The sequence below is a fragment of the Notolabrus celidotus genome, chromosome 15 (assembly GCF_009762535.1).
Source record: "Notolabrus celidotus isolate fNotCel1 chromosome 15, fNotCel1.pri, whole genome shotgun sequence".
Classification (NCBI taxonomy): Eukaryota; Metazoa; Chordata; class Actinopteri; order Labriformes; family Labridae; genus Notolabrus; species Notolabrus celidotus.
The window spans coordinates 4,951,337-4,977,089 of NC_048286.1; the positions used below are offsets into that span (position 1 = coordinate 4,951,337).

Consider the following 25,753-nt stretch of genomic DNA (forward strand, 5'->3'; position numbering starts at 1 on the left):
ATAATATAAAATAATGTAATAAAATAAAATGATGGAATTAAATAATTTGATACAATAATGCATAATGCACAAAATGCATGTACTTCAGAGATCTTGTCAGGAAATTCTGAGTATTTTTAGAGACCTTTAAACGTTAAAGTATCACCAGTAACTTACAGTTGTCAAATTATGAAAGTTGTTAGCTTTTTTCACTAGAAATTATTAAGTCTGTTTCAAAATGCCTTGTATGCTTTATGTTTGCTTTTCTTCAGCTGTGTTTTACAGAGAAAAGGTAAATGATAGATGCCGTGTTGTGGCTTTAAAGCTGGGGTTGGTAATCAGATTTAGATACACTTTTTGTTATACTGGTTAAAATGATCTTTATGTCCTGATGGCAATCATTACATGATGTGTTCCTAAAAAAGAGTGAAAAAAATGCTATCTACAGCCGGAGTAAACCTGGGAAAACACCAACCAATCACCGTTTTTTGGCTCCCCAAATTTTAAACCAATCAAATCCCATCCAGCCGTTCTGCCCTCCTCCTGCGCGTACATTTCCCCGACGTGCACTAGTCCCCATCCTCTGCCTCTGCTTTCCCTACTTCTACTGACTGCCCCTCTCGCTCGTCCTCGGGCCTGTCCCCTCTGACCTGATGAGGTGCTTTGCTCAGGACTGTAGTCCGGATCAGAGTCTAAAAAGCTCTCACCAACAAGCAGAATAATTAATGACATTCAGTAAGTCCTACAGAAAATATATATTTATTGTAGCGTCCGTCCGGACGCTGTAGTGATGACGAGTCGATTCATGAACACGTTGATCTTTAATAACCGGTCACTGTCGGCCGTGATCACGACAACCAACAAAACAACAATCAATGTTTGAATGAATGAAAAACTTCTCCTCTTGTCTCTCCTTTCTCCCGCTCACACTCTCTACACCTCTCCTGATGCCTTCACTGACCGTCAACACTGTAGGAATTAAGAACATCTACACTGAACAGGTTTAACAAACAGTAGAGCTGTTACAGTATTATATATGTGTTATGAATTTTCTCCTGATATCGTGTCACCAGTACAACTGGATAATGCTAGCATGATAGTTGTGAGTACTAACAGCAGCCATGTTTGTTTGTGTTTTTAACTTTCACTATGAGAATGTTTTGGTGAGGACCGGTTTTGAATCAGTCACCATCATATGGTCGAGAATCAGCGGCGCTCGTGCATGTGAGCGGGGGGGCGTCGTTTTGGAGGAGCTCCGAGGCAGGAGGGGAGGGGTTAGACGGAGTCATGAGGAAAAGCTACATTCAAATTCATGCTAGTTTTCCGAGACTACCAACCCTAGCTTTAACAGCAGCTCTAGATCTGGATATTGTACCTTGACAAAAGTGTGGTGTGTTCCTCCTCTTTACAAACCTCAAAACTATTTTAAAGTGACAGCGCTGTGAGTGCTGAGGCTGAAACAACAGATAACACTGAAGGTGTTTCTGCACTTAGGAAGCCGAACTGTGAACTGCACTGGTTAAGTACAGAAAGTAGGCACTGACAGCTCCAAAAATTCTGTCAGTGGATACAGCCCCTGTCAGATTTAGCAGGCTATGTTTGGACATTGAAGTTAACTTCGGCCTTCAAACCATGAGTACAAATCCAGTGGGAGCTGTACCGTTGTAGATGTGAGAAGACTGCTGGTGTGCCTAATAAGCTATTTGTAGAAGTCTCTTCAAAACTTAAGCATAGCGTTGGTTAAGGCAGAAAGTGGAGCTAGGCTTACACAACATCAGCTGATTACAACTGGAAAATAGCAAAACGGGCGTTCTGTTTAAACTACTTCAGCCTGCCTTCTCCTGCTGCTTCCACTGCAAATCACTTTGCAACCCTTCTCCACCCCAGCTCCTCCTTTTCTGCTGTGTCTGATTTACCAGTGTCATATGTATTGTACCCTGGGGGTCTTTGCTGCTGCTCTCCCTGCCTTGATTGAGAGGGAAGGTGTGCTCTCCTTACTTTGCTCTGTCTTTTACAGACATAACCTCATTTTACTCTGTCTTTTACCAGTGTCATATGTATCGTCACTGATGCTCGCTCTGTTCTCTACCCCTGGATGGTTTTTGCTGTTGCTCTCCCTGCCTTGGTTCGGAGTGACGGTTTGCTCTCCTTACTTTATTCTGTCTTTTACAGACATAATAACTTTATATACTCTATATTAATATGTCTTTTACCAGTGTCATGTGTATTGCCACTAATGCTTGCTTTTTTCTGTATGCCCGGTGGTCTTTGCTGCTGCTGTCCCTGCCTTGGCTCTTCATGTATGCACATGGAAGAGAAGAGAGGTGTGCTCTCCCCACCTCGGGCTTTGGCATTCCACGTAGGCATGTTGAAGGGCAGGGAGCTCCTAGAACAGAGCCATACTACTAAATGTAACTTATTGCATGCAATTAATGAATTCATTTGACGAGATCAGTCCTGACTGCTTGGTCGAGGTGGGTCTAAAACAGCAGACGAAAGGGCAGCCCTCTTATCTCAACCTCGCCTGTTCTTTCCTTCAATGCATCAGTGTACACTAAACAGAAGAGTTCACTTCCCCCTGAATTCATTGATTTCTCTCCCTCTTTTCTGGCTTCCAGCAGCTTGATCTCTGCTCTCAAAGAAACTCTGAGTGTCTTTTCTGTTTCAGCCAACTGGCCGGCCGGCCAGCCAAGCAGCAGGCCTCCAGCAGCCTGCAGCTGCTGCTGTGAATATAAAGCAGAGTCAGAGTGCATCCATCACCGGCTTGCTCCATCTGCTATTCTACATAAATACAAGTGTGAACAAAAAGAGAAAGAGCCAACATCATTCAGCAACACACTCACTCATATTGGAGACTTTGAGCTTTTAATGCTTCAGTTAACTCCATTATAAAAATCCCTGCACTGACAGGTAACTGTGGCTTTGAACTCCTAAAGTAAATCCCTCCCTATGATTTACTGCTCTTTCTTTTTCATTTCGCGCAGTGCTGTTAAGTCCCCTGGAGTTTTGCTCTCTGCGTGGGTTGTTGTATTCTGGAAGTGATGCTATGTAGCAAAGTGTCAGGAGCAGGACCACACCTCAGCTGCAACCATCCTGCACCCCTCCATCCCACTCTCTGCTCTGTATTTATCTCTGCTCTCCTTTCCGTAGGGCCCTAAGGTGGTCAGATTTGCCTGGGAGCTACAGCAGATCCCAAAATAAGCTTTATTAAATCAACAGCAACATGAAGTTCATGGGTAACAAAGTTTAGCTGAATAACAGCCTGGCATTAGCAGACTGGAAACATGATATGAACAGAAGCTGAAGTCTGGGTAGTTGTTTCCCTTGTATTCATAACTTTATCTACTTTCCATCTTGTCTGATTTTGATCCACGTAAACACTAACCCTTCTGGTCGTTTACTAAGACGCCTCAGTGACGCTTAAACCTGCCCAAAGTATGATTCAAGTGATGAGACAGATTAACAGCTGTCCTGATGCAGGTTGGGACCAACATGAGAGGGAACAGCTGCACCTTTCAGGGCACATAAAACATGTGCTCATAGATTAAAGATGATCCAAACAGCAATTCTTGACCTGATTTGCTGCATGTAGAGCGGAGTACAGCTGCAAGATAATCAGGCTGATTTTGAATCCGAACCCCCCCTGACGAAAGGCAGCAAAGTCACGATTTATGATGATTCTCTTTCCTGGTTTTCCTGTAGTGTGTTGAGATTGATTTTACTCTCCCGATCTGCTCGATGCCCTAATTTGAAGTAGTAAAAATCAAACAGAAGTCTGTGTGAAGCTTAAATTTAGATCGCTGCCAAAAAATAAAAGACCCACTTGTCAAATTGTGAACAGAAATTGCTCCATCAGGGAATGTACCAGGTGGCTAAGCAGCTTGCAAGATTAAACTGGACAACCATCCCATTGTCTGCCATGTTTGTTCACTCTAAAGTCACGTTTGACTGCAAGATATTTTGTGGTCGTCACGGCCAAATTCCACCGGCTCCCTCTCCAACCCGTCACAGCACCGATCTGATAGGTTTCTATTCTAGTCAATGTGTTAACTTCCACTGGATCCACTCCGTTGCGTTCCGGCTGCATCTCTGATCCAGTAGGTCGGAGCCCTTCGGATCAGATACACAAGACTTCTATTTTAGCCAGACGCCGGAGCACAACGCATCAATCTCAACAGAGCAGATGGAGCGGGACAGGAAGTCAGGCACCAAAACAAAATGAAAACATCCGGTTAATTTTCAGAATAAAACACTCTGTGTTATCACCAGATCGTATTTCACTTAAAGGCACTATGAGGAGTTTTTCACCAGCTGAGAAACAGACTGAAACTAACACTGATGCCTCTTTATGACCTTCAAAAGCAAACAAAACCATAAACAACAACACTGATACCTTCTCTGTTGTCATTTTTAATGCATTAAACCACTCAGAGGGGGTAGGTGTCAGACCACATGATTGACATTTGGCTTTAAAAACACCCTTTTTTGGCTGTTTTCATGGCAAATAATCACATAGAGTGATATATCTGGCTGTTAAAAGACAGCAGGGTGAGGTTTTTGTTGAAAACAGTACTTTTGCATGTACAGAACAAGAGATAAGAGGTATTACTTTGTCCACAATGGGGTGTCAAAATTGATATGAATCAAAAGTTCCTCACAGCAGCTTTAACTACAACAAACCGTCATGATGAGCGGAGCCAGGCCTGGAGTCAACAGGTTAGAGGTTTTCAGAGGACCAGAAAGACAACATGGATGAGGAGAGGAGGAGGAGAATCCTTGATTCAGTGATTACCGCGGCAAAACCTCGGTCACATGACTCCAGCTGTCCGGCGGTCCTGCTCCTGCTGCGTTCTGAAAACCCAACCGGTGGGTGTTGACGGATGAGAGAGCACGGAGCCAGACTGCAGGGGATCAGAGACGGACCAGGTTCTGGTTGTTGGGGAATGAATCTGTAAGTGTGTGGTGTGCTGTGTTGGCCATGTTGTTGCTCTCCACCAAGCGGCAACCTGTGGTCAAATGAGTCCATATGATTCCAATGCGGAAGTGTTAAAAACTGCAGTTCATCGAGGATCTGCTTGAGGCTGGCTCCGGATGTACCAGAAACCACATACACACCAATTCCAAAAAGACGATCTTTACAGCAGAAATAAACATGTTTACAGCCTGGTACAAAAGACGAGTGTAGTCTGGATAGCTCATTTCTCGATCGGCACACACTGTGAGGGAGTTAATTTTTTTCTAACACGGCAATTTCAAAGATATTTAGATTACAAGTCTTCCAATGAGAGGCACAGCTGACTTGACTGACAGGCGGGAACACTGTAGCTGAGGCTCAAAGCCCGCCTCTTTACGTCACAATCGCTCAACACAATCAGAAACAGATGGGTGACATCACGGATACTACGTCCATTATTTATACAGTCTATGCTCTCCACACGCTATAAGAACAAAACTGTTCAATCTGTCATTATATATCGTCATGTGTTGGCTCTCTCACATTTTCAACATTTGGTAAAACTTAAAAGTCTTCTAGTGTTTGCAGGCTGCAGTGAGTCTGCTGCCCTCAGTATTTTGCATGCAATTACTTACTATGTATATCAGTGTTTTTGAGTAGTAGTATGATCTCTTAAAAATGAGGTGAATTGGTAAAGAAATAGTAAAATGTTGATTTCTCTTATTTGTTTCTGTTCTTTGGAAACTTGACAGATAACAAATATGATTATTGACATACAGTGGATCAGAATAATGACACAACACTGACTCAGATTAAACTCATCTTTCTCTTATCAATATTGATGCCGAGTATCTCACTGAGTCACAAACAAATCCTGAGTCAATGTTGTCTCAGACATTCACAGTTTGCAGATGAATATTCAGCTCGCCTCTAATTATGTTTCAGCAAATGTTCCCAAATATGCTGCTAAAGACAGAATCAAGCATATCAGAGGAAGCTGAGCAAACTAAACAGATCGACTCTGACAGGAGATTAAAGATTCAACCAGAATGAATTATGACTAAATCATCACACATCACCCACTCATAATATCACTCAGATTTAAGCCGCGTGTCTCTCCCTCTCAGCTCCATCTGCTGCTTTCAGAAGTCCATTCAGCGTCTGCTCAGCTGTCACGAAAGTTTCAGCAGCAAAGGAAGTAAAAAAACAGTCCATCCATGATGATGTGGAGCAGAAGTAACGTGTTGCCTCTCCTCGGAGATCACTGCATGAAAAATATAATATCAACAGCTTTGACAGACTAACACGGCGGGTCAGGAATCCCCCCGGTGAACGGTTTTTGACAGAAGAGGGGAGATGGCTTAAAAGTGATGGACCCTTTGAGAGTCGATGGCTGGCTGAGTGCTTAATCAAATAAAAGCATGAGTCTGTGGAAGAGTATTGACAATAGAACTTTTAAAGAGAGATCAAAACAGATGTGAGTGTCGCTCAGTCTGCAGGCGGGTGTTTGGGCGAGTGAAGGAAACACGGGATGTGTAAGAGCAGAATGACGTGTGCGTGGTAAAAGACGCAACTGTGAGCCCGACAGATCATTTAATAAGAGAGAGGAAACCATGTGAGCAAGCAGTGGGAATTCTCAGGCTCATGATTGTTATGATAAAAGCTGCTACCACTCATTTCTGGCAATCTAAACCTGGAGTATAAGCTCACACTGAGAGCATTGCTGCACCTGTTACATGACCTGGATGACATACCCTCACGGGGGGGCATTTTGGCTTTAGATAGGAGAAGAAGACTTGGGAAGAAGCTTCAATCTTAATCCATAGACATGGGAGGAGTACGAGGGGTTGACCGTTCAGCATTACCTTGTCAGTCTAATGCTGTGACAGTTTAGTATTCATCCAGTGCCTCACTCAGACAGTTGATCACCCCACTCTGCTAAAATGTTTGCAATCAAAACACTCTGTTCAATATTTGTTTGATACCAACATCAGGATTGTTAAAGCTTCTGTGAGGAGCTTTTAGCAGGTTATGTAACAAAATTGAGCTTAGCATTAGTTCAGGCAGGCCATAAATGCTATAAAATGGGCGTTCTACTGAAACTGCCCTAGCATACGTTGTTCCTGCTTCTCCTTCAAACCACTTTGCAACCCTCCTCGATCCCAGCTCCTCCTTCCTCCTGTGTCTGATTTCACTGAGTCATTGTCACTGAAGCCTGCTCTGTTCTGTACCAAGTGGCAACCTCCGGCAGTGAGAATTGAAGCCAATTTGGAAGTGTTGAAAACTGCAGTTTTCTAGAGTGTCCGCTTGAGGTTGGCTCCGGAAATACCAGAAACTACATACGTACCAATTCAAAAAACAATTTAGTTCTGGATAGCTCATTTCTTGATCGTCACACATTGTACGGGGGGTGATTTTTTTCAGAACGTGGCGGTTTCCAAGATATTGTTTTTTCCACTATGAGAGGTACAGCTGACTTGATTGACAGGCGGAAACACTGTAGCTATAAGAGAACAGACTAAAGGCCCGCCTCTTTACCTCACACTAGCTCGGCAGAAGTTAGGTTGAGTTCAGCATTTCCAATATGGCACCCACCGACGATTGGCTTCAAAACAGCAATTCAGAAACAGATGGGTGACGTTAGGGATACTACGTCCGTTTATTATACAGTCTATGTTCTGTACCTGGTGTGGTCTTTGCTGCTGCTGCTCTCCCTGCCTTGGTCCAGAGGGAAGGTGTGCTCTCCCCACCTCACTTCAGGCTTCGGCATTCCATGTACACATGTGGAAAGGAAGGGAGCTCCCAGAACAGAGCCTTACCGCCACATATAACTTGTTGCATGCAAATAATTTGTTCTTTAGACAAGAGTGGTCCTGATTGAACTGGAATTAATACTGATGCCTTGTTATGACCTACAAAAGCAAACAACCCAAGCAGCAACCAGTCTATTGCTATAATGTGAATTCGAATGTCTGAAACCCGGCAGGGAAGGCATCAGATGAGACAGCTCACTTAAGAAACAGACATTTGATATTTCAAATAGTCTCAATGAGTGAAACATTACACTGTAAAAAAAAACATTCTTATTGTGAGGGATAAGAGGTACCATTTTGTCCACAGGGGGCGCCAAAGTCTTCACAAACTGAGAGTTCCTCACTGGAGCTTTAATTCATTCTTCTTCTTCTTTGGCTGATTGTTGGGTTCTTTCACTGAGCCAGCCACTGATGTGACTGTACCTTTAAGGACAGATTGAAGCAGATTTTGACAACCAGCAGTCTCTCATGTTTGGAAGTGTCAGAATGACAAAAATCAAACGAGGCTGGCTGCCACTTCACTCGTGAATATTTCCTCGAAGGCTGTCACTAGTTTCCGCAGTAGATGAAGGCACAGATAAATCCAGGCTGTCAGACCAACTTTGGTTTGATTTTTTTTCTGTTGGCAGAATCTCCAAACTGATGAGATGAGATGATTATTCAAGAAATGAGCTCCATCCAGACGCTCTAACTTCAGAGAGGGAAACTTCTGCAAACGAAAGCCAGTGTTTGTTTGAAGGATGAAGGCTGGTAGGGACTGTGAGGGACTGGCCAGAATCCAATCCTTCATTCCAGTGTTTGTTTACAGCCTTTTATTCATCAGCTGATTTTGTCTTATCGATATGTGAAAAGTGCTTTTAACAGTGGAATCTCTCATATTTCCTCTAACAGTTGAATGTTTCATGTAATCCTGTTTTGGCAGTGTGCAGTAATCACTTTGTCTGACAGCTACCCTGAAGCAGCAATTTCAGGCTTGAGAATTAACAATATGGAAATAGCCGGTCTGTGGCTGATGGCCTCGATTGCTTTTGTTAGCCATAAAGAGGCGTCTGAATTAATTTCAGTCTCTCTGAACCAGCTGAAAACTCTTAACAGGAGCTCTACGATAAGAAAGCGTCACATTTGAGTGTTAGGTCCTCTTTTTATTGATTGAATTATTTTCTACCAGCAATGAAAATAAAAACTGCTGTGTTGTTGTTACAGGTACTCCATCTCTCGCTCCTTCAGCTCTTAGATTTTGATATTTTTCATTGCCATCTCCTCTCCTCACGTGCTCTCTCTGTGTGTGTCGCAGCTCGTGTTTGGCTCTCAGGGTGTATTTTTAAATCTTTGCCTGCTGTTCCCCCTCGCTGTGTTTTTATGTATCTCATGTTCACATTAAAATCTGTCACTTGTCTTATTTGAAAATTAAACAGCCAGCTGGTTTCTCAGTGTGAGGTGTGTCCGCAGGCCACAGGGGTGTGTGACGCTCCTGTTCAGTGCGTGCATGTTTTTGCTCGGTATGATCCCTTGTTTCTCACAGACGCTGGCTTCAGTGTTATCTCTTATTCCCCCGCTGTGTTTGCTCTCAACAGGGTTTTTATCTTCTGACTCCCCTGCTGTCTGTACCCTCTCTGGGTTTTCATTATTAGACTCCCCCACTGACTCTCTCTGCACGCCTTCCTCTCTCTGTTTTTAGGCCCTTTTTTTTAGCGTCTGCTGAGTGAGGCCAAAAGCATCTCTCTTAGAAATGTGTTCAGTTAATATTTGATGTTGATTTGTTCAACATGACACCATAACCTCATCCCCCAGGTGGTTCTGCTGCACAAACTGGTCTGAATCCCCTGCAGTGTATTGATTTCCTGTTGCCATACTCCACCTGTTGTGACGATGAGCAGTGACATTTTTTATTTGCTCAAAGTTCTCCTGAGATGTAGCTCAGATATTCACAGAATTCAAAGAAAATGTGAGACAGGTACAAGAGGCTGTAAAACCATTGCAGAAGAAGAGGGGGAAATAATATAAGGATATGGAGTGCGTGGATGAGTATGGTATTTAAAATAAGGGTTCATTTATGCCTTTTTTATGTGGGGAAACCAAACAGCAACCTCCGGTCTTAAAGTATGAAGCCCATGTGGAAGTACTGAAAACTGCAGTTCCTGGAGCGTCCACTTGAGGCTGGTTGCAGAAACACCAGAAACCACATACACACACACTCAAAGAAGGCGATCTTTACAGCTGAAATAAACATGTTTACAGCCTGGTTCAAAAAACGATTAGGTCTGAATAGCAAATTTTTCTATCGGCACACACTGTACAAGGGTGACATTTTTCATAACTTGTTATTTTTTAAGATATTAAACTCTGATGAGTTTTGCCCAAATACGGGCATGCCTGACTTGATTGACAGGTGAGCACCCTGTAGCTGTTAGTGAAAAGGCTAAAGGCCCGCCTCTTTACCTCACACTAGCTCGGAGATGTTTGGTTGAGTTCAGCATTTCCAATATGGCACCCGCCAAAGATCTGCTTCAAAACAGCGCTCAGGAACAGACGGGTGACGTCACGGATACTACGTCCATTATTTATACAGTCTATGGTAGAAAGAGATAAACAATGTAACCCTCACTGCCCTCATACTCCATACATCTTTAACATTAGGGTGGATATAACAATGCATCCACAAGAGGGCCTTCCAACAAATCAGTCTAGCATGAACCTCCATGTCACTTTTGCTGTCGTCCAATTGGCATCTTCCCTATTGTGTCTCACTGCTCAACACTGCCCCCCATGATTCCTTTTGGTACTGCAACACCTGGTCCATATTTAAAAGCTTCCAGAGATGTGCAGAAATACAGACTGAGTGCAGAGTACATGCAGAAGTTTCCATATCCCTATGAGCATCAAGAGAAGTAATATTTTACTGTTTTAACAAAGCTCCACTCTTCTTTTGAATGGTACGCTTGAAAACTAGATAATAAGGTAATATGAATATGCTGACCCTTAAGTTTGAAGAATTCAGAGTTAATTTGGGATAATTTAGTAGGACAGACAATTAGTCTCAGAAATCTGCTCAGTCAGATTGCGATTCTAATCACAGATATTCATCTACTATTAATAGAAAAAGATAAGTGGAGGATTGGTCACCCACAATAAGTTAATATGAAAAGGAAAGTGGCCTATAACTTCTATTCACCCACTGAAGAGAGCCTTGTCACTTCCCGTCTGGACTACTGCAACTCTCTCCTCTTCGGCCTCCCTCACAAATCCCTCCATAAACTCCAACTGGTCCAGAATTCAGCTGCCCGGATCATTTCCCGAACCCCCTCCATCCACCACATCACTCCTGTCCTCCAACAGCTCCACTGGCTCCCTGTTCAGTTCCGCATTCAGTTCAAAGTCGTCCTGTTAACATTCAAGACCATCCACAACCTCGCCCCCTCGTATCTGTCCGACCTCCTCCACGTTCCCACTCCCTCCCGCTCCCTCAGATCCTCTTCCTCCATACACCTGTCTGTCCCCTCCGCCCGTCTCACCACTATGGGGAGCCGAGCATTCAGCCGCTCTGCTCCCCGTCTCTGGAACTCATTGCCACCTTAACTCAGAAACACAGATTCTTTCCCCCATTTCAAATCACAACTCAAAACATATCTGTTCAAAACCGCTTACTCCGTCTGACTCCAATTGCACTGTCATCTTGTTATTTTTATTCTATTTTTTCTTACCACTTTGTTAGTTTATATTGATTTCATTTTTGACTCTGATTTTGTTTCCTTTTATGTAAATTTGTGTATCCTTGAGTGCCGAGAAAGGCGCCTTTAAATAAAATGCATTATCATTATTATTATTAAATGGGACAGCATACATGCATGTGTTCAAATACAAGACTAGGAAACAGCATCTCAGAGCACTGCTGACATTTGACTATCTTACAATTACAACTTTGTTATTCAATAATGAGACTACATGAATAAATACACTTAAGGTATTTTGAGAGTTGATTGTGTTTTAGAATCAGTAGAGAGATTATTCAGTAATATTTGAAAGCAGAAGACTAATTTCTGTTATCTAAAAAAATGGTGAATGTACTGAAATATCAGCTGCTTTCTTTTAATTGGTATAACAATCAGAAACTCGAGCATATCTCTATTTTTAAAAACATTTTTTAACAGGATTATAATAATTACCTGATGGTATTAGTTGTAATTTTACTACTCATTCTCAGTTTGGCAGAGCTTGTTGGATATTAATCAGAGAATATGAATTCCCACACATGTTGTCTTCAACATGAACGCCTTGGGGTAACTTTATGATGAGACTGAATTGGTATTTTGCTTCACTTCATTAATCACTTTAATTGAAGAGTAATCAGTAATTAGCTTGTTTTAATTGCTGATAATAAAAAACAGATAAGAGTAGTTTTTTGGAGGTGTAGCTGAGATACCCGAGGGCATCTTTGAAAGAAAATATCCCAATTGTCATTTTTAATTTTGTTTATCAATGCACTAAATCAGCCATCAAACTAACATTTCTTTGTTTATTAAGTTTGCCATACTGTAAACAAAAGCCAATTTACATTTTAATGCTGTATAAGTGGAAGAACATGAACCAACCGAATGGTAGTTTGGAAATAAAGTGGTTTTAAAAGTTTGTCAGGTGTTTATTTACTTAAACAAACAAAAAGTAAACGTGTCTTTTTCAAGAGACGTATTGTGATGGATGTAGTTTCCTCTCTGGTGTCTTCATTTCCACGTTCTCCTCGCCTGTGTCAGCCTGCAGAATCTGATGTTCCTCTGAGGTTTATCTGAGGGCAGCAAGACAGGACGCCATGAGATCAGCAAAATACAACAAGACCCAAATGAGTAGCATATGCCACACCTTTCTAATTTTTATTATCAATGTAACACGGTGCCTATTAGTCGACTCCTACATTATTGCAGCAGAGATAATTTTCCTTTTATACTTACACTGTGGGGAGCCTGAAGTCTCTGTCATCATATTGCATAACTCGATTTCTTTCAGCCTAATGAGGAGCTCACACACTTCCTCTGCCTCGCTCCATATGGCTGGACCAGGATCCTCTGCTGTCCCACTGAAGACTTCTAGAGGCCGGTAATCAGGCATTTTCAAAAAGGCCAGTTTCCTGAAGCTTGTCGAATCTTCAGATTGCTGAGATGTAGAGCTGTTTTGAACAGCGACGTCTTTACAGCCTGTAGTCACTGAGTATCCGGTGGGACTGCTGGTCAAAGAGTTGGGCTGGGTAGGTTTGTGGTAAAACCGGGTCCAGCAGTTCATGTTTTCTGGAATATTGTCATAAATGGAGGGGAAATAACTGGCCGCTGCCATCTTGATTTGAGTGTGCATCATTTGTTGTGATTCAAATTGTATGGACATCATCACAACTCTGGAACCAGAATCATCGAAGGTTGAAGGTCTAATGTTGGCAAAAGATGCCAGATAATGTAGCAGTTTAATTATATACATGCCAAGCGGCAACCTCTCCGGTCTTAAAATGCTTTAGAAACACTGGAAACCACATACACACCCATTCAAAAACCCAATCTTTACAGCAATGATAAACATGTTTACAGCCTGGTTCAAAAAACAGCTCTGAATAGCTCATTTCTCTCTCTGCACACACTGTATGGGTTGGATTTCATTATAACTCGTTATTTTTTTAAATATTGAACTTACAAGTTTTGCTAATTAAGGGCATGTCTGACTTGATTGACAGGTGGGCATCCTGCTGTTAGGGAAAAAGCTAAAGGCCCGCCTCTTTACCAGTGTTGCCAGCTTAGTGACTTTGGCGCTATATTAAGCGAGTTTTCAGACCCCTGTTTTTCAAAAAGCGACTAGCGACTTTTCTGGTGTTAACAGAGACTTTTGGAGACTGACATGAAAGCATGTATCGTTCTCATCCCCAACATTCAGACTCCAAATGTATCACACATGTACGAAGACACCGCTGGCTGATCCTGCTTACTGTCTCTTCTTGGTCAGTTCAGATTGTTAATGTAGATTGGATACAATAAACTTGAAAATGTTCTGGTTGAAAAATGTAATGTTTTACTTTGATTTGTTGTAGGCTCTTAAAGCTGGGGTTGGTAATCAGATTTAGATACACTTTTTGTTATACTGGTTAAAATGATCTTTATGTCCTGATGGCAATCATTACATAATGTGTTCTTAAAAAAGAGCGAAGAAAAGCTGCTATCTACAGGCGGGAAAACACCAACCAATCACCGTTTTTTGGGACCCAAAATTTTAAACCATTCAAATCCCGTCCTGCCGTTCTGCCCGCCTCCTGCGCGTACATTTCCCCTGCGTGCACTCCGAGTGTCCGTCTCCTGCCTCTGCTTCCCCTGACTCTACTGACTGCCCCTCTTGCTCCACCTCGGGCCTGTCCCCTCTGACCCGATGAGGTGCTTTGCTCAGGACTGTAGTCCAGATCAGAGTCTAAAAAGCTCTCACCACGGGGGCTCTGACAAGCAGAAGAATGAATGACATTTACTAAGTCCTACAGAAATGTAGAAGTACTGTAGCGTCTGTCCGGACGCTGTAGGGATGACGAGCCGATTCGTGAATACGTTGAGTTTTACGTTGTCGTTTTGGAGAAGCTCTGAGGGAGGAGGGGAGGGGTTAGACGGAGTCCTGAGGAAATGCTACATTCAAATTCATGCTAGTTTTCCGAGACTGCCAACCCCAGCTTTAAGTGAAATTATAAATATATTTAAGGTGTTTTTTTGCTCTCTTTTTGTCCCTCCCTCAACATTACACGTCTCTCCTACTGCGTCCATTACAATTCTAATTATGCAAATTAAGTGATGACTTCATTTAGGGGCTTCTGGCAACTTTTAGGACAGCCAATAGCTACTTTCCTTACTGAGGAGTTGGTAACACTACTCTTTACCTCACACTAGCTCAGATGATGTTAGGTTGTGTGTTAGGTTGTGTTCAGCATTCCCGATATGGCACTCACTGATGATTGGCTTTAAACAGGGCTTCAGAAACAGAGGGTTGATGTCCAGATACTATGTCCATTTATTATTCAGTCTATGATCCATGATTCTAAGATTTGGTTTGGTTGATTTTTAATGAATAGTAGCTGCTTTTGTTTGGAATTGGATATGGAGTTGTATACAACTGTTATGTACAGGTACTTTTATTGGCTATTAGCTTAGCTCAGAAATTATTTTAGCTGGCATGTGTTTTTAATTTCAAATTTAGCCTAACATGGCTACCAAAATGTCTTCTCATTATTAAAGGACTAGTTGTCAGAGAATATTTAGAACGGTTTACTTCCTGGTGTAGCTAATTCTGTCATTTAGCTAGCTAACTCTACCAACAAAGCTTTCGTAGCTCTCTAATAATTTAACCATACCTGCCAACATTGGACTGTGAAAAATAGGGACATTTTCTGGAGTATCGTAACATCAGCCTGTACCCAGCAACCCGTCCATATATGACCCTGAACTGCAGATGAATATATTCAATAAACAGATATGTAAGTCAAATACTTGAAATGTCTCTTAATTTCAATGTTTGTAGTAAAATATGGCAGTGAAAACATAAAACATTTTAAAAATCCATGTCCTACAAATATGACAAAATTCATAAACATGTTGAAGAGTGAGAGTAGAGTGAGAGTAGAGTGAGCCACTGCAGTGAGGAGTACTGCACGCATATTCCAGGTAGAGTGGATTGCGTTGAAACCATATTTTGATGTTAACACCATTATAGTATTAGTTCAATACAGTTATGAATGAAGGAGTCTATGTAACACAAATCTACATATATATGTGCTTTCTAAAGTCATTTATCTGGGTCCTTTAAATAATATTTATTACCTACAGCTAAATGTTATCTGACCTACAGTAACCTCTGCATCCTCAGCCTCTGCTGCTTTCTGCTCTTTATTTAAAGAAGGAAGAGATTTCCTCTTCATCTCCACCTGAGGTTATCAGGTAGAGTTTAGTGATTAATAACTTCACCTGTGATATTGTGATAGTGACACTGTCAGCACTCTGTCATCAGATTCACACAGCTCTAAACTCTCCTGATGAACTTTAAAGAGGATGCTGCGTTATTGCATGTCACAACTTAAGTTAGCGAGCAAGAACAGGGCTAAACCACTTTAGTGAGGGAGGGATCAAATCTTTAAACAGTGCAGAAGTTTGTTGAACTCAGAACAATTTGTCTAATGAACACTTCAGCTACCGGTGTCACAGATCTACCTGTCGCTCGGTGTCTGTTTTTACCTGCTGTCAGAACCATCTCATGCAGCACCTTTTGGATTAAACCATCTACAGGGGGAGGAGGGGTGGATGTTTTTTGGGGTTTGAATATAAGGCTCAAGTAGAGGACTTCTTGAAAAAGAAGTTGAGGGACACTCATTTGATTGACATCAACGTGAAATAGGGAGATTCTCAGAGAAATAACAACTCTGGAGTACAGCGGGAGAATAAGTTGAAAAGTGGTAGACTCCTGCCTAAATCGGGAGTGTTGGCAAGTCTTATTTAACTAGTATGAGTTAAAAAGAGATAGTGACAGTAGCAGTGTTGCCAACATATCCACTTTGTCGCTATTTTTAGCGGGTTTTCAGACTCCCATAGCGACTCTTTTTCAAAAAAACGACTAGCGACAAATCTAGTGACTGTCTCTGGTGTTATTGGAGACTTTTGGAGACTCTGAAATGAAAGCATGTATTGTTTTAAATGAGCAGCGGGTGCTGCAGTGGCCCACTCCCCCGTCCCAAAGCACTCACAGACGGCTCAGTCCTAGTCGTGCAGCAGTCCCTCGTAGCCGCAGTCAGAGAAGAGATGTTAACCCCTCTGTGTCCACACTGCAAATTAATCGCGCATGTACGAAGACGCCGCTGGATGATCCATTTGGATAGTTATTGTAGATTGTATACAATAAGCATTTTGAGAATGATATTGTTGAAAAATGTAATGTTTTTCTTTGATTTTTTTTTAGGCTCCTAAGTGTAGTTATAAACATATTAAGGGTGTTTTTAACCTCTTTGTGTCTCTCCCTCGGCGTTACACGTCTCTCTGACAGCGTTCAGATTATTACAGTTCAGATTAGGTTAAATTAGGCGATGACGTCATTTAGCGACTTCTAGCGACTTTTAGGACAGCCAATACCTACTTTCCTCACTGAGAAGCTGGCAACACTGGACAGTAGCAATGATAATTTGGTTGGCTTATCAAGCCTTAAAACTTAAGGTGTATAGTTCTAGTTTGAATCTTTAAAATAAAATAACATTTCACATCAACAAGAGAACAAAGCCTATCTCAAATCACACAACTTTTCACCTAGCTTAAATGCTACCGAGTATAAAATGTCATATCTCACTCATCAAATGTTACTAACTCTAAAACACAAATTTCCATTTTAAGTCGTTTTTTGCCAAGAAAATGTTTATAATATAATGTAAGTTAAGCTAACCTAGCTATTGCTATTGATGTATCCTAGCAACTGCTCCTAAGGGACGCATTGTTAGCTTGAAACTTGCTAGCGTTAAAGTCCAATTACTCAATATATTCTTTGTATTCTTTAGTTTTTTCGACCAAAGTTGTGTTGAACAGAACATTTATTGACAAATAAGGTGCAACAATAATACTATATCAGAGTTGAATGATTATTTGGATTTAAACGTGTGAGCTAATGTTTGTACTATGGGCGCATGCTAATGACTAAATAGAAAGCTGTGACCTGCAGCCTGCCTTTTGAGAATTTACTGCCCTATTTGTCTCTTTGAATGTGGTCAATGGGCCTTTAACTGTTGGCAGCACACGCAGTGGAAGAAGGGGAACTGGAGGACCAGGTTTGGCATTGCGCATGGTCTTGGAAATCGTTTTAATTGTGCACAGAGAATGAAGGGGGGCTTTTGGAAGAGGAGAAGGGGCTGTGAAGTTGGAGCTCTGACCACGTAGTAAACCCCCTCCTTCCCAGTCCTCTCTCTCTCTCTCTCTCTCTCTCTCTCTCACTCACTCACTCACTCACTCCTCTCTCACTTTCTCTCTCTCTCTCTCTCCCTCTCTCTCACCCCCCTCTCTCTCTCCCGTCACTTGTGTTGGAGGAGATCTCTCTTGGAGCTGGAGAGGAGAGGTTGGCCGTCTCTCTCCTCCACCAGCCACCGGGCTTCTCTGCAGCCTCTCGCCGCTTCATCATGGATGTGTGGACTAAAAGAGTCGCTTGGATTATGGCTCATGTCGCCTTGCTTCTCTGCAGCTCGCGTGGGACAACCGGAGAAGGTGAGCAGACTGCGCTTTCTCACTTTTCCACTCTCCGGACTCGCTCCGTCTCCTCCGGGGAGCGCGGCACAGAGGGGGGCGGCTTCAAACAGAGCTTCATCGTTTATCATGCTGCAGGGACAAATAAGGGGATTTAATCTTTGGTGATATCCGTGCTTTATTTATGTCCCCATTTACTCTCTTTATTGATCCAGGAGCAGTGCAGAGGTTTGTTGGATTTGGTACTTGCGCGCAGCAGTTGCCCATCAGCGCTCGGTGGTGCTAAAGAACAAATGAGAGTTGGAGCAAAAGATGGTTGAAATGCGTCCGGACCGATATGACCAAATCCTGATAGGTGAATTCAGGTCCCACAACATCCAGGAGGCTGACAAGCAATTATAACAGCAGCAGGTAGATACCAATAAGAGAGAGGCTCACTGCAGAGGACCATGAACACACATAATTACAGTACAAAGCTCTTTTTTTATTCATTTATTTTATTTATTTGACCTTTATTTAACTAGGATATAAACTTAGTGAGATTAAAAATCTCTTTTTCAAGAGTGCTCTGGCCAAGATAGGTAGCAGCACAGTGCACAGAATTTCAGACAGAGCAGCCTCACATACAAACACAACTCAAGACAATCTTCAGGACGACCAGAAACACATCATTACAGAATAAAACAACGAAATGAGTCTTCAAAATAAATCTAATTACATCATGCCAGGCACCTGATTCCAGCTCGTCCAGCATCACCCTAAAACCACCCAGGCACAGGTAGCAAGAAAAGAGTGTAAGTCCCTGGCTCTTCTGCTTGATGAAGGTGAAAAGGTTTGAAGGAAGAAGCTTTAAAATGGACTTATAGATAAGGATACGCCAGTGTTTACCGACAAGGAGGACCAACAAACAGGATCTGAACCCATACCTCTCCTGACAATTTCCCAGAGCCCACTCAGACCTTGGTCAAAGTCTTTTAAGAAACTAGCAGCTCTCTCCATATTGAGCAAATCAAGGTAATCCTCCAGCCATGAGTCCTTCATGAAGCATGCTAGCGTTTGCTCCTTCTAGTTAAGCAGTACCAGTCTTTTAACTGAAAGGGCCCACAAGCGTGTCATGAAGGCATGCACTTCTGACCATGAGGACTTGATGGCAGGACACTCCCATCTTTAAGAGTCTTACAGGTGTCACACTTAATTCACGTTTTTAATCATTTCTAGCTTTCCTGCAAAAAAGGTTTGTGAATTTTGCCGTCAGAGCTGAATGTTTTGTGCTCTATAGACTGTAAAAAGGATTTTAGCCCATGTTGGCCGCCTGTTCATCCACTGTTTGTGCGTATAAATCAAGGTTACCTATTTTCTTTCCGCTTTATTTAGTGCTCAGAGCGACGGGCATTCCAGGACTGAGCCGTGTGTGTGCTCAGCAGCAGGAGTGTGGAGGTGCCTGTGGAGGAGACAAAGGTGCTGTGCAGGTTATGGGTCTGAGAGGTTGCTGGTTTGATTCTGTGGTGCCTGACTTTGTTCCTTTCAGAGTCCTGTTGGGCATCATCACTGTGCTGAAGTGTGTGAGTACAGAGTTGGGCGTTGTTCTCATCCTTCACAGCCTGAGAGAGAGAGAGAGAGAGAGAGAGAGAGAGAGGAGTGGAGAGAGGAAAGGGAGGGAAATCCAAGAGGAGAGAAACAGGTCGAGTGGAGGAGAGAGAGGGCAGTGATGTATGCCTCTGAGTAATCGAAACAGATGGTGCAAAAGGTCTTCCATCCCTCTACAGTTTTACTCTGCTCTTCCATGAGACATCGATCTCTTGTGCTTTTGTTTCTTGTCCTCATTTTCTGCTCGTTTTTTAACCTTTCTAGCCAGTTGTTTTTTTTTACTTTCCCAGCATTGCTGTTTGAGATAAAGTTACAAGTGTTCACAGAACTATTGCTGTCTTCCTCTTGCCTCTCTACCTGTTGTCTTATCTTAAGCTTTTACCCTCTCTATTCTCATTTTCACATGCTCTTATGTCTCCTCCTTCACTCTTAGACCCTCTGGAAACATAAATGGAAAATTTCAAATTAACATTGAATATCACAATTAAATGTGTAATCAAGCTTAAAAAAATCTGAGTGAAAATAAGCATCCACAACTCTGAAAAAAATCTGTTCAAAAACAGCTTATTTTACAGGTCAGAGCATTTCTCAGGACTGTGTGGGCGTGGCCTAACTCTTTGATTGACAGGTCAAGAGAGAGTTCACAGCCTGCATGTTTGAGCCGTCTGACTCTGAATCTAAAGACATCAAAACTCCAGAATCTGAAAATGATTCATTTACAATGGTTTCTGAGTGCTGAGTCACAAAATACTTCAGAATCAGGACTTCTATCATTTATTAGTTTTATCACTCTGTACATCAGGGCATCAGGACCATGGGACGCCCGGAGCAGAGGAGGCTGAAGTGTAGTATGTTCACGCAGAAGAGCTCGGCTCCGGGTGTCAGACGGAGCTGTTTGTCTAAACTCTGAGCTGTTTGGGGAAAGTTAGTGAACCGGTCCTGAGGAAAGTTAGTGAAGCGGTCCTGGGGAAAGTTAGTGTACCGGTCTTGGGGAAAGTTAGTGAGCTGGTCCTGGGGAACGTTAGTGGACCATTCCAGGGGAAAGTTAGTGGACCGGTCTTGGGGAAAGTTAGTGAGCTGGTCCTGGGGAAAGTTAGTGGACCGGTCCTGGGGAAAGTTAGTGGACCGGTCCTGGGGAAAGTTAGTAAACCAGTCCTGGGGAAAGTTAGTGAACCGGTCCTGGGGAAAGTTAGTAAACTGGTGGGAAATGAGCGGAGCATATGCCGGACTGCTTTAGCCACTTGGTCGCGGCTCAACTCAACCGCGTCCCAAAGTTTCCCCAAATCACTGCAGTTAGGGAAATAAAAGATCTGGATGTGCAGACAGGGACACATGAGCACAGCGTTGCAAAGAGCATAGAGACAGCTCTACAGACAGATTACAGGCAGTTAAGTGATTAGCAACAAACTAACAGCTAAGACAACACTGAGGGGAGCTGGCTGAGACGTCAGGAGACGGTCTGAGCAGGAGCGGAGTAGTTTTGTTGAACATGTGTGCACGTGACTCAGACCCAATGTGAAAAGAGGTTAAACAACATATTTTAACATATTTGAAGAATGGATTGAAGTTGAGGTCTAATATTTTACATAGTTTTTAGTATTTACATATGGTCTGATATATCATTGGTAGAACGTTTTTGTTGATTTGGGTTACCAGAGGCCTTAAACTTTAGAGTTGCTTTAAACCCAAGTCAGGGGGAAAAACTTTGCTAAAATCTGCAAATATTGATTTTAAAATTATTTTAGAAACTCAGTTATATAAAAAGTGTGAATAACTTTTGGCTGAATCTCAAGCAAGAGTGTGCAAGATGATGCTTAAAGATTAGTTCCATTTGAGGGGATGGTTTAGCCATAAAATCTGGGGTTTTGAGTTGCAAAACTTCAAGTATTTGGATATCCAGTAAATCTTCAATAATAACTTGCAGCAGTAGCATCATATAAAGTGTTAAAGGTGGATAATGAGTCTGATATAATATTTCTAGATGTCTTTAAGAGTCAAACAACAGGAGGGACAGATAAAGGGGTTAACGAGGGAGGATTAATGGAGGAGAGATGAGATGTACTCTGCTCTGTCTCCTCTGCAGCTTCACCAAAATATCTGATTCCATCTCTTTTTTCCTCCTGCTGCTTCTCTCGTTCCCACTCCTCACTTTCTGTTTTCTGTCAGCGTCTCTCTTCATCCTTGTCCTCACAACACATTTGTTCCTATTTCTTTTTTTACCCACTGCCTCCCTCTTTCTTCTTCTCCACCTGGATCTCTGCCTCCTGCTGTATCTGAAGCTGAGAGCTGCTTGTGTGTCACTTGCTCTTTCTTCCCGATCCTTTGGCTCCTCTCTGGTTTCTCCACCTGAGTATTGTTTCTCTGTTACACTCCCCTTCAGTTTCCCTTCTTCTGCATGTATTCTCTCTCCTGTAACTTTCTCCTTTCTTGCACAGTAGCTTTGCAGTTTTCATCTAATGGCGGTTATATTTGGCTTTAGCTGATTGTGTTCGTCTGTTCAATTTATAGCCTCCTTGGACCTTCAGTTTTTATATTTGAAACAAAAACCTTTCCCTGAAATGGAAACTGTCTCAATCTGAAACCTCACTTTTAATATCTCTCTATTTATGGGCCTAAAAGGATTTTAGCGGTTCGTACGTCATTAAACTTTCCGCTCTGATTGAAGGTGGGTGGAGCTACATGAGGTAAGAATAAGATGTAGTTAATCCAACTCTTGCAAAGTCAGGCTCATGAAAAAGCCCAAATCAGGCATGTCAGTGTTTATTGCAGCAGAAGAACGCTGTCTGCATTTATGAGGCTACAACCTCATCACTTCTCACAGATGTGTTTTACATGCAGAAGTCATAAGACTGGCTGGGATCATATCTAAAACCCTCTAGTTGGATCCTGCAGGTGGATGTTAGGGTGGTAGTGGGACTGGAAGTATGAGAACAGTACTGGTGCAGGCCAGCGGGGGCAGTGACAGAGCAGAGGGAGAGACCGGGAGTCATGCAGCTTTAAAGGTGACATATCATGCAAAATCGACTTTTTAATGGTTCTCTACCTGAAATATGTTTCCCTGGCATGTCTACAAATTCCCCGAGAATGAAAAAAATCCATTCTGTCCCTGTTCTGATTTCTCCACCTTTCTGTAAATGTGTGTGAAATGAGCCGTTTCAGACTTCCGTGTTTTTGTTACATAACAACAATATCCGGTCTGTCACGGAGTCAGAGCTCGGAGCTTGTTCAGCCCATAGACTGTATAAAATAATACTGAATCCCTCCTCCGTTTTTCATTCCCTGCACAAATGTGTGCTAACAAGGAGCTTAGGAGGGAGGCATGCTAGTTGTAGGCTGTCTTAATAAACACAAAGGTCGGTTTTACTCCCCACGTCTGCAGATTTGAAGATCTAGTGGATGATTTTTATTTATCATTGATAAGTGCTAGCGCTAGTTAGCATAGCTACATAGCTACATGTCGTAGCTGTAGCTGTGTACCAAGACACACGTCGACATACTGACAAATAAAACAACAAGAAACACTAAATCTGTGACCAATCCTTCAGAAAGGTCCTGCTACAGGCGCCTCTCCGTCAGGATCAGATTCTGGATCAGATTCAGAGGGTTGAAGTAACGCGATCTCTGAGCAGCCGTGTGTATTCAGCCAATATGTAAACATTAGATCAACGTGCTGGAGAGCCGAGGCACATCCACTTCCTGAGGGGGCGTGGTCAGAGGGAAAACAGAGTGTTCTGAGGAGGACTGAAGAAGAGGACTTTTCAGGCATGCCAAAGCTGATTTCAAAGTGTTTTTTTGAGCATAAACTTTAAAGACATGTTTTGGGACCTCTTAGACCAATATATATTGATGAAAAAAGCGTGATATGTCACCTTTAACACATCTCCAGATTTGAAGGATCTGTTTGTAAGGTGATATTGAGAATGACACACTGAGTATGAAAACAGTGCACAGGTGTCCAAGGATCTATGACCACGCCTCCACGCGCCACCTATTATGAGATGTGACGCCTCGATGGGTGCTGACATATTGCAATAATGCATGCACAGACCTGATTTGACTTTAGCAGGTGCTGCTAACAAAGCATGCTTTTCACTTACTGATAAACAGTCAAAGATCCTTTTGGTTGGTGTAGTCAACAGCAGAGAGGATTCTTAAAGTAGTTTGAAGCAGACATCCGTGGTTTTGGAAACTCACCTCGACTCACTTTTATTTATATAGCACCTTTCATTCATTCAAGCATGCAGCCCAAAGTGCTTCACAAAAGAACAGAGACAGAAAACAACAGCAATAGGTCAAATTATACAAGGCTAAAACCAGATAGAGGAATGTGATATGAAATCCAAAAAAATAAAATAGAATAACTTTATTATAACAAATCAAATCAAATCAGATAAATATCAGAAAAATGAAATAAAATCTTTACAATAAAATAAATAAAAAAAGACAAATAGTATAAAAATAACAAAATAGATATCAGAGAAATGCGATAAAATCCATACATTAAATAAATAAAATAAATATCAGAAAAATCAAATCAAATCATTACAATAAAAACAATAAAATAAAATAAGAAAAATTGCAGAAATAAAGTAAAATGCTTTCAGATAAATATCAGAAAAATAAATAAAATAATAATAATAAAGTCTATAAAATAAAATCTGATAAATACCGAAACAATAAAATCTTTATAATAACGTCTATAAATCAAATCAGATAAATACAAAAAAATCATTGTAATAAAGACTTTTGAATAAAATCAGATAAATATCAGAAAAACAAAATAAAATCATTTCAATAAAGGCAATAAATACATTCAGATAAATACCAGCTAGAAAAACAAAAAGAAAAAAAGAAAGAATATAATGAAAAATAAAAATGTTGCTAAAACAATGGTAATAATGGTAGTAAAGTTTAATGACTCATGTGTTAGTGTTCCTTATAGGTCTGTCACTGCTAATCCGGTAAAGAACACTGCAGGGGCCTGCACACAGAGCTGCATTAACAGAGCTAACATCAATCAATCATCTTGTTAACAACAAATAATGACTAATAACTAATTACAACCAAACTTCTTGGTCATAAATCAACGTAATAAAAACTTGTCATCTTATCAGTCGAGATAAATGTCGGAAACAAAATTATTTGACGTGTTTTAATTTCATAGTTTGACTCATGTCCCATCTGTCAGCATGGAGGAGGCAGGCTTTGGGACCTGTACTGCAGCCAGCCAGTAGGGGGAGCTCCATATGTTTGGCCTCTCAGTCTGAACACCATTCTAATCCATACAATACATCCTTTGGTATTTGATAATAAACTCAGATATCAAGCTGTCTTTTTGTACCAGACTGTAAACCTGCTGTGAAGAGAGATGTTTCTGAAATGGAGACAACCTTGAGTGAACGCTTGAGGATCCACAGTGTTTTTGATCCTCTGTATTGGCTTTATTTATCAACACAAGAGGATGCTGCTTCGTCTGCTCCCCTGAGGGCGTCTGACACCTCAGATTACCCATAATACCCTTCTTTATGTAGCTTTGCTGAGATATGTGCAACCAAAAACTCAAAATTCAGAGCATCATCATCCACTTCTTATTTGGTACTGCTGTCTTCCAAAGTTGAGCTGTGGTTTGTCTTTCCTTAGTCTATCTCTTGGTTTATCTCGCCTAATCTGCCCCAGCAGCACACTCATCTTGCACAGACCATAAACCACAGCAGCATGATAAGTTCAGACTGCAGAGATGGAGGCATGCCAGCTGCAGGTTTCAGTCTGTGCATCACATCTCCTTCCATCCCTGCAGGCAGTTCACTGTTCATTACGGGGGTGGTGCTAAATGACAAAGTGCAAATACATATTTTACCAGCCACAGGTGGTGCCCTGATGACTTGTTAGCTGGAGCAGGAATCAGCGTGACACAAATGGTGAGATTCAAGGATGTCAGTGCGTGAAACAGCTGCCCTGCAGGACCATAAAGTCACAGTGCGTTTAATCGCCTTCCAATATTACACGAGACAGTCGCTGTGTGTTTAGCAGCTCAAAGACTGGCAGCTAAACGACTAATATGAAACAAAAGTGTGCCTGCGAGCTGCCTGAAAGAGAGATTTGCTGTTTGAGTCATTCATGCTGCAGGTTACTTTCTGTGTTAAAGGCAAAACAAGGAAGATACTCTTACACTTCCTTTCTTCTTTAAATTCAAAGAATTACTCTGG

At 41.9% G+C, this 25,753-nt stretch overlaps 1 protein-coding gene across 3 annotated transcripts in view; it reads left to right on the plus strand.

Annotated features, from left to right (window-relative positions):
- LOC117826771 (contactin-associated protein-like 4) overlaps positions 1 to 25,753 on the plus strand; it is a 275,455-nt gene that overhangs the window by 90,250 nt on the left and 159,452 nt on the right. Inside the window, exons 1-2 of one of the 3 annotated variants that reach the window (XM_034703098.1) lie at positions 17,313 to 17,551; positions 17,810 to 17,981. The exons of the other annotated variants lie outside the window; for them this stretch is intronic. Of the exons in view, the coding sequence (XP_034558989.1) occupies positions 17,897 to 17,981 (85 nt within the window). The 5' untranslated portion in view covers positions 17,313 to 17,551; positions 17,810 to 17,896. Of the gene's footprint in view, positions 1 to 17,312; positions 17,552 to 17,809; positions 17,982 to 25,753 lie in introns of those variants that run through there. 3 annotated transcript variants of the gene reach the window in all.